Source organism: Salvelinus alpinus, chromosome 12 (genome assembly GCF_045679555.1).
Source record: "Salvelinus alpinus chromosome 12, SLU_Salpinus.1, whole genome shotgun sequence".
Taxonomy (NCBI): Eukaryota; Metazoa; Chordata; class Actinopteri; order Salmoniformes; family Salmonidae; genus Salvelinus; species Salvelinus alpinus.
In genome coordinates, this window is record NC_092097.1 from 44,971,065 (window position 1) to 44,984,411 (window position 13,347).

At 41.1% G+C, this 13,347-nt stretch overlaps 1 protein-coding gene across 1 annotated transcript in view; it reads right to left on the reverse strand.

Annotated features, from left to right (window-relative positions):
- Positions 1-13,347, reverse strand: part of LOC139536218 (disks large-associated protein 4-like) — a 238,615-nt gene that overhangs the window by 43,938 nt on the left and 181,330 nt on the right. The window contains exon 7 of the mRNA XM_071336549.1: positions 11,248-11,512. Within this exon, the coding sequence (XP_071192650.1) occupies positions 11,248-11,512 (265 nt within the window). The remainder of the gene's footprint in view (positions 1-11,247; positions 11,513-13,347) is intronic.

The window sequence follows — 13,347 nt, forward strand, 5'->3', positions numbered from 1 at the left end:
CAGGACAACTCAGAGCATGCTATTCTTTTCTTCTGAAATAGACTACATTTGCCTCATATCATGCTTCTTTAGACCTGTCTATAATAAATAATGGACTTATGTGAAGGTGTAGGCTATATTACATGGATTTGACTTTTTTTTACAATAGCTTGTAGGCTAAGTGTGGAAGCCAGGAAATGCTAAATGTGTTTATGTTAATTAACGGTCAATTATCGTGAGACCGACAGTTAATTGTTTGACAATCACCGGCTGATTACATTTTGTGACCGCCACTTCTCTAATTGTCAGCCTGATGGTTATTACATGACAGAGATGACACCGCAGAAAAGGTGGCGAAAAGCTGCCTCCCCTGGCGATGTGGCACAGATTTAATAGCTGCTCGTAAATCCGGGGGTGTCGGAGGGAGAGAGTGTCACCGTACCAATGATTTGCACACTGTCATTACAAAAAAAATGAACATACTAAGTGGGACAAGGCCTTCTCTCTGTCGATGGGGGTGCTAAAGTTTTCACTAGTCATCAGGGGTGAAAAGAAACAGACAGATGCCATGGCACTGGCAACGTAAAGGGACAGAGGCATATCAGCAGCTTGTATTTAGTACTCTTTAGTCCTGCTTCCCCAGAGACAACTGGAGGTCAGGGACGGCTTGATTTGAAGAAAAAATACATAACTGAACATAGGTAGTGTCCAAAGGACTCCACTCACACAGAACCGTAAAGTACAATTCCAACCATTTGAGATACATTACACTAAGCATCTTCCAAGAAAAGTGCTTAGTAGTAGGTCTCTTGCCAATTACTATATAAAACAAAACAAAAATGAACATAACAAATGGTCTTGGCTCGCTATGCTAATTTATGGGAAATGTACCATAGATAGGAATGGGATTGGACAATTAGAGACAATGGACAGACAAATCAGGTGCCTGCTTTCCTGATCCTAGCAACCGAGAACCTAACTTGCTTCTGCCTATCTGCCATCTTGGAATTGCCAGCCTTCCTGTCATCCTACTTAGACAAGTAGTCTCTCCAGAGAACATAAAGGATTTGGACCTGGCCTTGGTGGTTTGGCTACCTTCCCTTCAGGACTTCAGCCCATTCAGTGGCCAAATCAACTCCCCAAACTCTTTTCAATTAACTGCTGCCCACAGTAAAACAGACCTAAAAGAATTAGGACTATTGTTTCAGTGACCACACTAGCCACAATCTCACTCACAAAACAGACTTTCCCTCTAGAATTCACAAGGCTTGCTTCAACCAAAGCCAGACATTCAGCTGCTACTTTAAGCAAGGTCGACATTGTTGTCGACACAAAGTCAACGAAATGCAGAACAACTATTGAAACTTGGGGCCTGAAAAGCGCAAATTAACTCCTGTCAGTCCTGTGTTGATACCAACTGAACACAGCGTGAGGCTGAGAAAGTCCCTATAGCTTATCTCCAGCGGTGGGTTGGGAGGAGTTGAGGAGGATGGCCGTTTAGAATGGTATGATCTCACGGATCATAGATCACACCCACATAGCTACAGCTAATCTCTCCGCTAACACCCAGGTTTTAGTGTCACATTATGAGCTCATGGGTGTGAATGAGTCATCCTCAGTCCTTTCACTGCCGACTGTGTAGCTCACTAGCTCTTCGCTTTGCTAGGCAGGGCTGAGAGTCAGGAAAATTACACACTGCAGTTTCTTGGCTCCCTTCGGTAACTGGACCACTATTTAATCACTGAAAACTACAATTTTCTCGACATTCACCACAGTCGATTCACCACAGTCAAGTGAGTCTGTCCCCTATTATTAGGGTTCTACAGTTAGCTATGAGAATGTTCTGGAAAAGGGAAATTGGCCAACCACATTCCCACAACCTACATCACTGTTGGTGATGGAACTCCATTAAAGGGCTTTAAAAGACCAAAGTATGTAAAGAATTGATTTAGAACGTAACTGAAGAAGACAACTATATACTGCCAAGCTATTTACTGACAAGTCAGTTCAACGTCTAGTTTTGATTTACCTTTGACTGAGTTGTCAACTAATGTGAATTCAATGTGAAATCAACCGAAAATCAACCAGAATTTAGGTTAAAGTTGGGTGAAAAAAAGAAATTCCTTTACGTTGATGACTTTGATGGTTGAAATGACATGGAAACAACATTGATTCAACCAGTTTTTGCCCAGTGGGTATTTAGTTTCCTGAGCATTGCTGTCTCATATCAAATCCAAATCATATTTTATTGGTCTCATACACATATTTAGCAGATGTTACTCCAGATCTCCTCCCTCCACATGGAAACAGATTAGCAAAGAGAGCAGAAGATGAGAAGTGGCTAATAGAGGGGCACAGGGGCCAAATATGCTCTTTAACCGAGTACCCAGAGGATATGTGCTCATCCCTATATTACACACATTCCAGTAATGAGACATTCTTCTAGGAGAGCTGTTGAGCTTTCACCCTGGAATATCCCTCCCATGATGGAGTGTGTCTGTTCCTTCCACCAGGCCAAAGGTCTAGGACTTGGCAGGTGCCCCCACTACTTTAGAAGGTGTACGCCACTCTGTTGACAGGGTGAGAAGATCCTATAATTATGTGAATTCATCTTGAATGACAATTCGCTACACCCGCAATAACATCTGCTAATCACATGTATGTGACAAATGAAATTTGATTTTGGTCAGTATTGTGGACTTGGAGTGTCAGTTTGGAGTGCCCTCAAAATGCTCAGTTGCTCTTTAAAGCATGTCTTTCTATTCTAATCCCCTGGGAGATTCCTTAACATAAAAGTGGTTCATTTATGACTTGGTTGCCCTCTCGTACTCTCGTACTCTCCCACTAATCCCATGGCTAACACAGAACCTCACTTACCCAGCCTCCCATCGCACTAGTCCTTGCATGGGCACACACATCGTCATAACATGGTCCTAATAACAGTACTCCTGGTTTCAGCGGTAGAGCACTCCAGTAAGCTTTACATGGTGATGGGATGGGTCCCCCTAAATAATACCATAGTGGCAGAGGGACATCCACACAAGCCCATAAGCAATAAAAGCAATTGAGAGGGGAAAGTAGTGGCCAATATGGCACTCAGGGCAGGCATCTGATCTGTAACTAAGGATGTAGGGAGGGGGAAAAGTAACGTTGTGTGGAGGAGCTGCATAAACATGTCAGGAGTAAATTAACACATGAAAGTGAATGACCCATTGTAAAGCATATCGGCCAGATAGATTCTTAACGTGGTTGGTGCCAAACCCTGGGCTTCACACTGGCTATACCACTCAGACACATCTGTAATTAGCTGTGGGACACAGTCCTTCATCGGGATTGCCCTCTATAGGTGGTTTCTTTCTGTTGTGCTGATATTCCTCTACGGCAGGGTTTCCCAAACTTGGTCCTTGGCCCCCCGGGTGCACGTTTGGTTTTTGCCCTAGCGCAGGTTTTCCCAAACTCAGTCCTGGGGATCCCAAGGGGTGCACATTTTAGTTTTTGCCCTAGAACTACACAGCTGACTCAACTAATCAACTAATCATCAAGCTTTTAATATTTTAATCACCTGTGTAGTGCTAGGGCAAAAACAAAAACGGGCATCCCTTGGGGTCCTGAGGACCGAATTTGGGAAACGCTGCCCTAGCACTACGCAGCGTATTCAAATAATCAACACTTTTGATGATGAGTTGGTTATTTGAATCAGCCGTGTAGTGTTAAGGCAAAAAAACGAACTGTGGACCCAGGATATATTTTGGGAAACCTGGCTGTATGGATACAATGATGCTAAAAAAAAGAAGGTAATATGGCACACTACTCACAGTCAGTCTTACCGGTCTTACCTTGTGACTAACAGATCTGCTTTCACTGGTTCAGGGCGATATAGACATTATGCCCATTTTATTTGTATAGCTTACATAGCCAATAGCCTACATTACAAGTTAGGTTTCTTCGTTGACAATGAGAATTGATTGCCAAGACATATCAATATGAACAACTTCTCCTTGGCTATAGGGCAGGCTATTTTCACAGAAATGTAGAATTAAGTTGCTCAGATAAACCTAGATACCTTATTGGTAATAGCCTACACAAAAACAAAATACATTTTTCATTTAACATACGCTCTTATCCATAGCGACGTACAGTTAAATACAACATGATCCGCCTTTCGCACACAATAATGAATGAAACCTTACTTTACATTAGGCTACATCGGGCGCGCTCTGATCTCGATTGCCGAATATTGCGCATCTATAGACAGTGGCCAAATGTTATACCTCAGTGAACTCAACTGTGTCCTCGCCGCAGGTTTACTTTCAAACTCAAATAGCAGTGGCTACAGTATCGTATATACAGTAGCCTATCCTTTGCGTCACATGCTCGAACAATATAGAATGTAAAGCTGTTCAGATATTTCCATAGAAGTCACATTATTGGCACCAAACACTTACCCTCGTAGCCTATCAGAAGAAAAAATCATTTAAAACATCGCAGGAGCTGTTGACTTCTAAACAACCAAAGTCGAAACAGTTTCTGTCAAAGACGATAAATAGTAACAGCAAGCTTTTGGTAAAGCCTACTGTCAAGGAAACGGTCTCTTTAAACCGGGTCAAGTGGCGTGGCGAAAACGGTCAACAGTGCCGCGATGTGGAGGCTTTTGACAACAACCAACATGACACACTGTAACCTGCATTGTAGCACGTGGATACAAAATAGCAAAGAAATTCACGATGTCAATTCTAACGAACCGAGTGTCTATTTCAGCCTCTGTATTTGCTCAGCCGGAACTAGAGTTTTATACATGGGTTAGCCAGGGGGTGGCCAAGGCTACCTAAGGGGATCCATAGACCATGACAGAAAATGTGTGTGTAACCCTAAACTGGCATCTAAGGAGCATGAATCATATGATTGCTGATTAGTGGTAGAAGTGATAATTCACTTAACCCGGAGTTCTTCAATGTGGCAGATAGTGTGGTCTAAAAGGGTTACTCCACTAGAATTCTTTAACATACTATGACTAGTCAGTGTCTTTACCTCAGAACTGCAGCTCAAATTCTCTCTCTCTCTCTCACACACACACACACACACACACACACACACACACACACACACACACACACACACACACACACACACACACACACACACACACACACACACACACACACACACACACACACACAGTACTGTACTCACATACTATCCAAACTATTTTCAGAAAATAAATCTCAAGCATCAATGAGATAAGATAGCATTTGTGTGTTACATAAATTGCATAGTTTATTAACAAAAAAGTTAATTTACAAAAAAACACTGCAATTTGATATACCAGGTATCAAGCAGAAATGGACTTAAAAAATTAAAATAATTTTGGTGCTCATCAATATTACAAACGTACAGTATCATATTTATGCTCATATAGATTATGTTAACTAATAGCAAAGAACGTTTTGAAATTGGCCTAATCAAGACCAAATTAAATCTGTGTGACATGATACCCATTGGATTTATCATTTTAGAATGTCAGTGTACTAGCTAGTACACAGTGCAGGTTTTAATCATGACCAGAGGGACCGCCTCAATGCCAAATAATCCTAGGTAGATTTAAAACAGCATAATTCTGCAGTTCTGGTGAGAACTGGCTAAATGTTTCACAAACTCATCCATGTTGAGGGAGCGTGCCCTCCGAGGTGACTTATCCTGTCATCAACCATTGTTGTCCTAAGGTGGGTTTTAATCAGTTTTAAAGCTGAGAAGCTTCTCTCGCAAGAAGCACTGCTGACTGGTGTAACATAAATCTTACAGAGTCGAAATAGCTCATGGATGATCTATTTACAAGGTTCTAGAAACACAACAACGTCAAGGAGAGTAGACGGTCTGTCCCTTCCACTTTTCACTCTCCTATCAAGAAGCCGCTTGGTTTGATGAACCTCATGTTTGAGGTCCTCTAAATCTGACTCAAAGGTCTGAGCAAAGGCAAACAGAGGCTCCTCATTCAAGAATGTTACTCTTTGGGTTGAGAGACTGGAACCCTTCCATTGTCTCACAATTCTTCTTTGAAAAACGCCTCTGCAGCTCAGCTGTGAGACTGTCAAGCACCTGATAAAAGATAGCTCTTTGGAAGCTCTCACCATCACTTTGGTCACCATTTTTCTGTCCTACAGTGCTCATCATTAATGAGTTGTGAAATCTTAAGCAGTCTTTTTACACACTGTTTGTACACTTATTTTGCAGTGCTCTGCAATCTCTTCAACCTCTTTCCATAGTTCTCCAAAGTAACCATCACTTCTGTAGTCCTGTAATGTGTCTGTAAGGGCACCTACTAGATCCACAGCCCTTTCTAGGTCAAGAGAGCTTGATTGGAGCATGTCAGAAAGACATTTGGCATCACCAAGCACTTTACGAAAGGTAACCAAAAGCCCTATGAAATGTACATCTGAGAAAGAAGGCCCCTTGCCTCCACTGATCTATCACCACTATTTTCAAGTGTGATGTCCTGTAGCATTCTCAGAACTGCTGGAAGCCTGTCCCTCAGATTACGGCATGCCGTGTATCTGCATGCCCACCTTACATCCGTAAGTCTCTGTAGTTCCCTGGGCTGCTGTTGGGGATACAGCTCTTTCTGAACTGCCAGCTACTTGAGATGAACGTACGAGCCAGATACAAAGTTATAAAGCTTCTGCAGGAGAGCAAAAAAGTTAATTGCCTCAGGCCCTGATTTTACAGCATCGACAAGAACCAAATTCAAACAATGTGCTCTTTTTAATCTGTGCAGACATACCAGAATGCTTTCCGCTCATGACGGATGCACAGTCATAGCCTTGCCCCACAAAATGATTGTGTCCAGACCATGTTTTTCAAGGCAATCAATTATCCTTTTTGTGAGACCTGCTGCATCTAAGCTTTCAGCTGACTGAAAGTGTAAAAAGCTTTTGTGGATGGTCCCGTTGTAATAGTAACTCACAACTAAAGACATTTGTTATTTTTTATTTAAATCTTTGGTTTCATCTACAATTACACTAAAAACTCCACTTTCTTTTACTTCTCTTATTATTTAACTTCTTTGGGCTGCAAGCCCGAAGCCGGGCACAATATGACAACAGCCACTTCAAGTGCAGGGCGCGAAATTCAAAATATATTTTTTAGAAATATTTAACTTTCACACATTAACAAGTCCAATACAGCAAATGAAAGATAAACATCTTGTGAATCCAGCCAACATGTCCGATTTTTTAAATGTTTTACAGCGAAAACACCACGTATATTTATGTTAGCTCACCACCAAATACAAAAAAGCACAGACATTTTTCACAGCACAGGTGGCTTGCACAAAACCAACCAAACTAACCAAGAACCAACCAAACTAACCAAGAAACAACTTCATCAGATGACAGTCTTATAACATGTTATACAATAAATCTATGTTTTGTTCGAAAAATGTGCATATTTGAGGTATAAATCATAGTTTTACATTGCAGCTACAATCGGAAATAGCACCGAAGCAGCTAGAACAATTACAGAGACCAAATTGAAATACCTAAATACTCATCATAAAACATTTATGAAAAATACATGGTGTACAGCAAATTAAAGACAAACATCTTGTGAATCCAGCCAATATTTCCGATTCTTTAAGTGTTTTACAGCGAAAACACAATATAGCATTATATTAGCTTACTACAATAGCCAACCACACAACAGCATTGATTCAAGCCAACAGTAGCGATAGCGACAAAACCAGCAAAATATATTCATTATTTCACTAACCTTCATAAACCTCATCAGATGACAGTCCTATAACATCATATTACACAATACATATATGGTTTGTTCGAAAATGTGCATATTTAGAGCTGAAATCCGTGGTTATACATTGTGAAAACTTAGCATCTTTTTCCCAGAATGTCCGGATATATTTCTGACACACCTATTCTGACCAAATAACTAATCATAAACGTTACTAAAAAATACTTGTTGTACAGCAAATTATAGATACACTAGTTCTTAATGCAATCGCCGTGTTAAAATTCTAAAAATAACTTTAGTACGACATGCAGCTTACGTTATAGCGAGACAGCGCCATAACTCAAGGCGGAAAACACAACAACACATTTTCGACAGAAATAGGAAATAACATCATAAATGGGTCCTACTTTTGTTGAGCTTCCATCAGAATCTTGTACAAGTGGTCCTTTGTCCAGAACAATCGTTGTTTGGATTTAGAATGTCCTTTTTCCCTCTCGAATTTGCAAGCAAAACTTGCCAAGTGGCGCGAAGCTGTCCATCGTCAACAAACGCAGAGAACGGAACACTCCAAAACTCCCGAAAAAATTTCAATAATCTGATTAAACTATATTGATAAAACATACTTTACGATGATATTGTCACATTTATCAAATAAAATCAAAGCCGGAGATATTAGCCGTCTATAACAAAAGCTTTTCAGAAGCCAATGCGGAAGTCCTTTCCGCGTCTTCCTGAACAAAGGAAATTGGGGTCCTGTCATTCCAAGCTCTCTCTTTTGACCATAGAAAGAGATAGAGACCCCATTTCACCTCTCACAGCCTATTGACATCTAGTGGAAGGCGTATGAAGTGCATGTATACTAATAGATTTCAAGCAGATTAATAGGGAGGCCCTGGAACAGAGCCTCGATTTCAGATTTTTCACTTTCTGACAGGAAGTTTGCTGCAAAATGAGTTCTGTTTTACTCACAGATATAATTCGAACGGTTTTAGAAACTTGAGAGTGTTTTCTATCCAATAGTAATAATAATATGCATATTGTACGAGCAAGAATTGAGTACGAGGCCGTTTGAAATGGGCACCTTTTATCCAAGCTACTCAATACTGCCCCTGCAGCCATACTTTGTACCATCTCAGCTAAACCCTCAAGAACCTCCTTCTGGATTTGGTGGCTTGTGTACTTAGCATTGCCACATGCATTCATCCTTTTTTCTATGAGAGGGTCATGCTTTGCTATTTCTTCTAAGATTGTCAAAAAATGACCCTTGTTGTGAGAGTCATCAGACTCTCGATGACCTCTCTGCGCTATATTTTGAGTGGCAGTTAATAAGAGCACATCTGCAATTGTTTTAATGTCAGTACAGTTTTCCTCCACTTTCTTTTTCCGGTCCTCATTTATGACATCTAACATTGATGAGTTGCTGTCAATAGCCCTTTTATGCTGATTCCAAGCATGCATAGCATTGATATGATGCTCTGCCTTCGAATGGAGATTAAACCCAGAATCTTTCAAACAACGCCTTTTTCCAGTTACAAAAACCTAACTGTGTTGTGAAGGCAGATTCAGGTGTATTGGGCAGAGAAAAATGCCTACAGTTGAAACAATAAGTCAAATCTTGATTGACAGAATATTCAAGCCATGAATTGTCCTTATACTAGGAGCTGTTGAAAGCCCTTTTCCTAGTACCATGCTGAGTTCTGGGAAATGTTTTCAAACACGGCTGTACAGGACCCTCTTCTCTGGATCTTGAAATGTCTGAAATACACGTTAAATAATGTGTCATATCTCTATGAAAATGTATAATTAAGGGATCCACAAGACTATATACTAACAGCTGCTAACTAAAATGTGTAGTTTAAAGTATAGGCCTGGCCTACCATTGGGTCCTTTTGGAACAGAAGTCTGATATCTCTCCCTTTCGTTTCATGTTTAATTGACCCTATGCAAAAATAAGAGAGTCTATGGTTACATCTAAGCATCCAATTACTCATATTTTAGTCCAATCTCAATCTTAATTACAAATCCCCATTATCCTAACTGTACCTTAAAATCAACTACCAGCCTAAGTTACTAGTTAAATCATGGCTAGCCCTACTCTGCAGTAAGTAACTTAGCTAGCTATAATTTCTTACACCTTTACGATAGCAAACAGGCTATCTGCAAATTGTGGTAATCTTTTGAGTAACGTTAACAAATTGATAATAACAATTGTTCGTTTTGAGTTAAAGTACGAAAATCTAAGTGAGTTAATGGATTTCAAATTGCTGAATGTTAACTTGCTGAACACTGACAGCTGTAGCCTACTAGTTACCCCACATTAGCTAAACATTCGTATACTGTAACTTACGACACTGCACTGTATATGTGTGTATTACTACCACAGACGTAAATATGATGTTAAGCTAAATTGGGAACCGATCTCTCATCTGATTAACTGTCTGTTAATGGAGCCAAAGGTCTAAGGTTAACTTACACAGCAACTCAACTTTCGTAAAAGTTGTTCAGGAAACCTAAACCCGATGCTAAATGTTGTTTGTCTGTAATTTTTCTAATGACTTGGTGCTGCCTATCTTGGCCAGGACGCTCTTGAAAAAGAGATTTTAAATCTCAATGAGCCCTTCCTGATTTAAAGAAAGGTTAAATAAATAAATAAAATAAATAAATAAAAAATCTTAAAAGTTACTGCTTTCGCTTTCGCCAAGTTACTGCTTTCGCCAATTGCGAAAAGAGCTCGTGGAAATATTCTCTCTTCTTCTGTATGTTCTTCTTATTCTTATTCTTCTGTATCTCGCAAGTGACGTTAATATTCTCTCTTCCTTGTCCTCAATTTGAAAAATGCGCCCCTGAACGCCAAAATAAATGCTTCTTTCAACAAGAGGTGAAATGAGATGTCAATCAGCATTAAACTGCCAGTAGCGAATTATATTTTGGGGTGGCACCTGGGGTGTCCACCCCTCTGGCTCCGCCCCTGCAGCCACCACCACAAAATGGCCATTGCCAGGTAACTGTCACTAGCCAAGAAGAAATTATTAATGTAGAGTTCTATTGGTTACGCCTCAATCAAACAGAGAGAGCTCACAGGTATGATTCTATACACAAACATAACCAATAACCAGGTCAATCTCTGTCAATCTCGACCCATAAGATTACATCACTTTCACAATTCTCTTCTCACAGCATTACAGTTTGCAGCCACAAACCAATAACACAAAACTTAATTCAGGAATATAATTTAATCAGCGACGGTGTAGGATACGTTGCATAATCCATTATCCAATAATTCACATTTTATACATTTTATTAGTCTTATGTACGGAACACACATGGTATACAACACACCATCCAACGAAATGCTTACTTGTGGGTTCCTTCTCGACAACAACAATAAGAATCCAGCGAAGTTGCCCATAGGCACAGATCTAGAATCAGCTTAACCTAATACCCAGCTGCCTAATGCAAAGCTCAACCATTAGCAGGTAAAAGTGCAAAACTAACCATTGATCAGCATCAGTAGGTAAGCCTACTCACCAGTGCTGGTGCTATAGGTGCGAACGGTAGTGGCGGTCGGCGGCGGTGAATCCGAGTCCACGGAAGCAGTGTCGTCATCCTGTGAGCATCCGGCCTGGATGGCCCGCAGGTAGCTATGGCTACGGGATCGGAAGCACGTGGGCATTGGTAGGTCCGGAGGCTCCAACGCCTGGGAATGGGAGCGTGAAAGTGTGTGGGATTCTCGGAACGCCGACTCAGAGCAGCTATCGTCGTAGCGTTGGCTAATCATCTCCAGGTCCTGCAGCTGGAGGGAGAGAGGCAGGTTGGCACTAGTGGCATAGGATGGCATCACGGCCTGGGTGGCAGTGCTAGAGTGAGAGGACAGCGTTGCATGGCTACTACTTCAGGCTAGATGTCCAGACTGGGACAGAAATGCATGGTTTGTCCCGGGACAAGAGAGGCATGGTCGTTAGACATGGGTTCAAGTAGTATTTAGATTTTTCCCGAATACTTTAACTGTGCTTATTAATCAAGCTTACCTAGCGTATTGGAACCAATGGAATAGTCCCAAAAGTGCTAACACTACCCATTAGGTACTTCAGGCAGGCTGAAGAAAACAGGTTGGCTGAAGAGTTTTTCAAATTTCTAATACTATTTGAACTCAGCCAGGTCTGCCATGGAGAGCATAGCTGACAATGTCTGTAAGAGGGGTGAGCTAGCTCCACCTGTGTGACATTTGGCGTGGATGCAATCAAATGCAGCCGAAAGGACACATTACAGTATTAAGGCTGGGTGAGAGGAAAGCAAAGTGCAGCAGTAACACTTTGTCCCGACCCCGAATCAACTCCTTATAGCAACTTATAGTCAAAGTCCAAGGTAGTTAACATGCTACATATATATATTTTTTTTTACTGCCCATTAGTTTCAGGGTCACTTTCATAGTATTAATCAAAGATGTCTTAACTTCTCATAAAAACTAGTAATTTGATTGACTCGCATGAACTTGGTGAGAAATTAGATTAGAGCAGTAGTGCAAATGAAGGACTGAGATTCGACTGAGGGACATGACCAAGCTTACTAAAATGCCTAACACAATGTTGGAGTGACAGGAATATAATAAATAGAGTGTTTGAGTTGTAAATTATGGAGTCGGCTCGGCCTCACGCTTTAGTGGTAACAAATCAAAGAGCAGGGAGCAGTGACAGAGAGAGCGAGCGAGAGAAAGAGAGAGAGAGAAAGTGAGAGCATGAGATCTATAACCTGGTCCCAGACCTGTTTTTGCTCCAGTAGTCCTATAGTACTGTATATTTATAACAGCAGCATGTGTCTACTCAATTGCATTGTTGTACTGTTTTGTTTGATATACAGTAAAATTTCACAGGAAGGCTTCTGAAATAATGAGGTGTAATAATTAACATTGTACCTTGCAGCTCCAAATAACTCTTCTACTAATTTACATGTCAATCAACATACATTTTCGGAATTAAACGTTTTAAATTCCCCAAGATGGGGTCAAAATGCTAAACATATAAACTCAGCAAAAAAAGAAACGTCCTCTCACTGTCAGCTGCGTTTATTTTCAGCAAACTTAACATGTGTAAATATTTGTATGAACATAACATGAATCAACAACTGAGACATAAACTGAACAAGTTCCAAAGACATGTGACTAACAGAAATGGAATAATGTGTCCCTGAACAAAGGGGGGGTCAAAATCAAAAGTAATAGTCAGTATCTGGTGTGGCCACCAGCTGCATTAAGAACTGCAGTGCATCTCCTCCTCATAGACTGCACCAGATTTGCCAGTTCAGAACCACATGAGGGAGGAGGATGTCTTCCCTGTAACGCACAGCGTTGAGATTGCCTGCAATGACAACAAGCTCAGTCCAATGATGCTATGACACACCGCCCCAAACCATGACCGACCCTCCACCTCCAAACCGATCCCGCTCCAGAGTACAGGCCTCGGTGTAACGCTCAATCCTTCAACGATAAACGTGAATCTCCCCCCTGGTGAGACAAAACCGTGACTTATCAGTGAAGAGCACTTTTTGCCAGTCCTGTCTGGTCCTGCGACGGTGGGTTTGTGCCCATAGGCGACGTTGTTGGCGGTGATGTCTGGAGAGGATCTGCCTTAC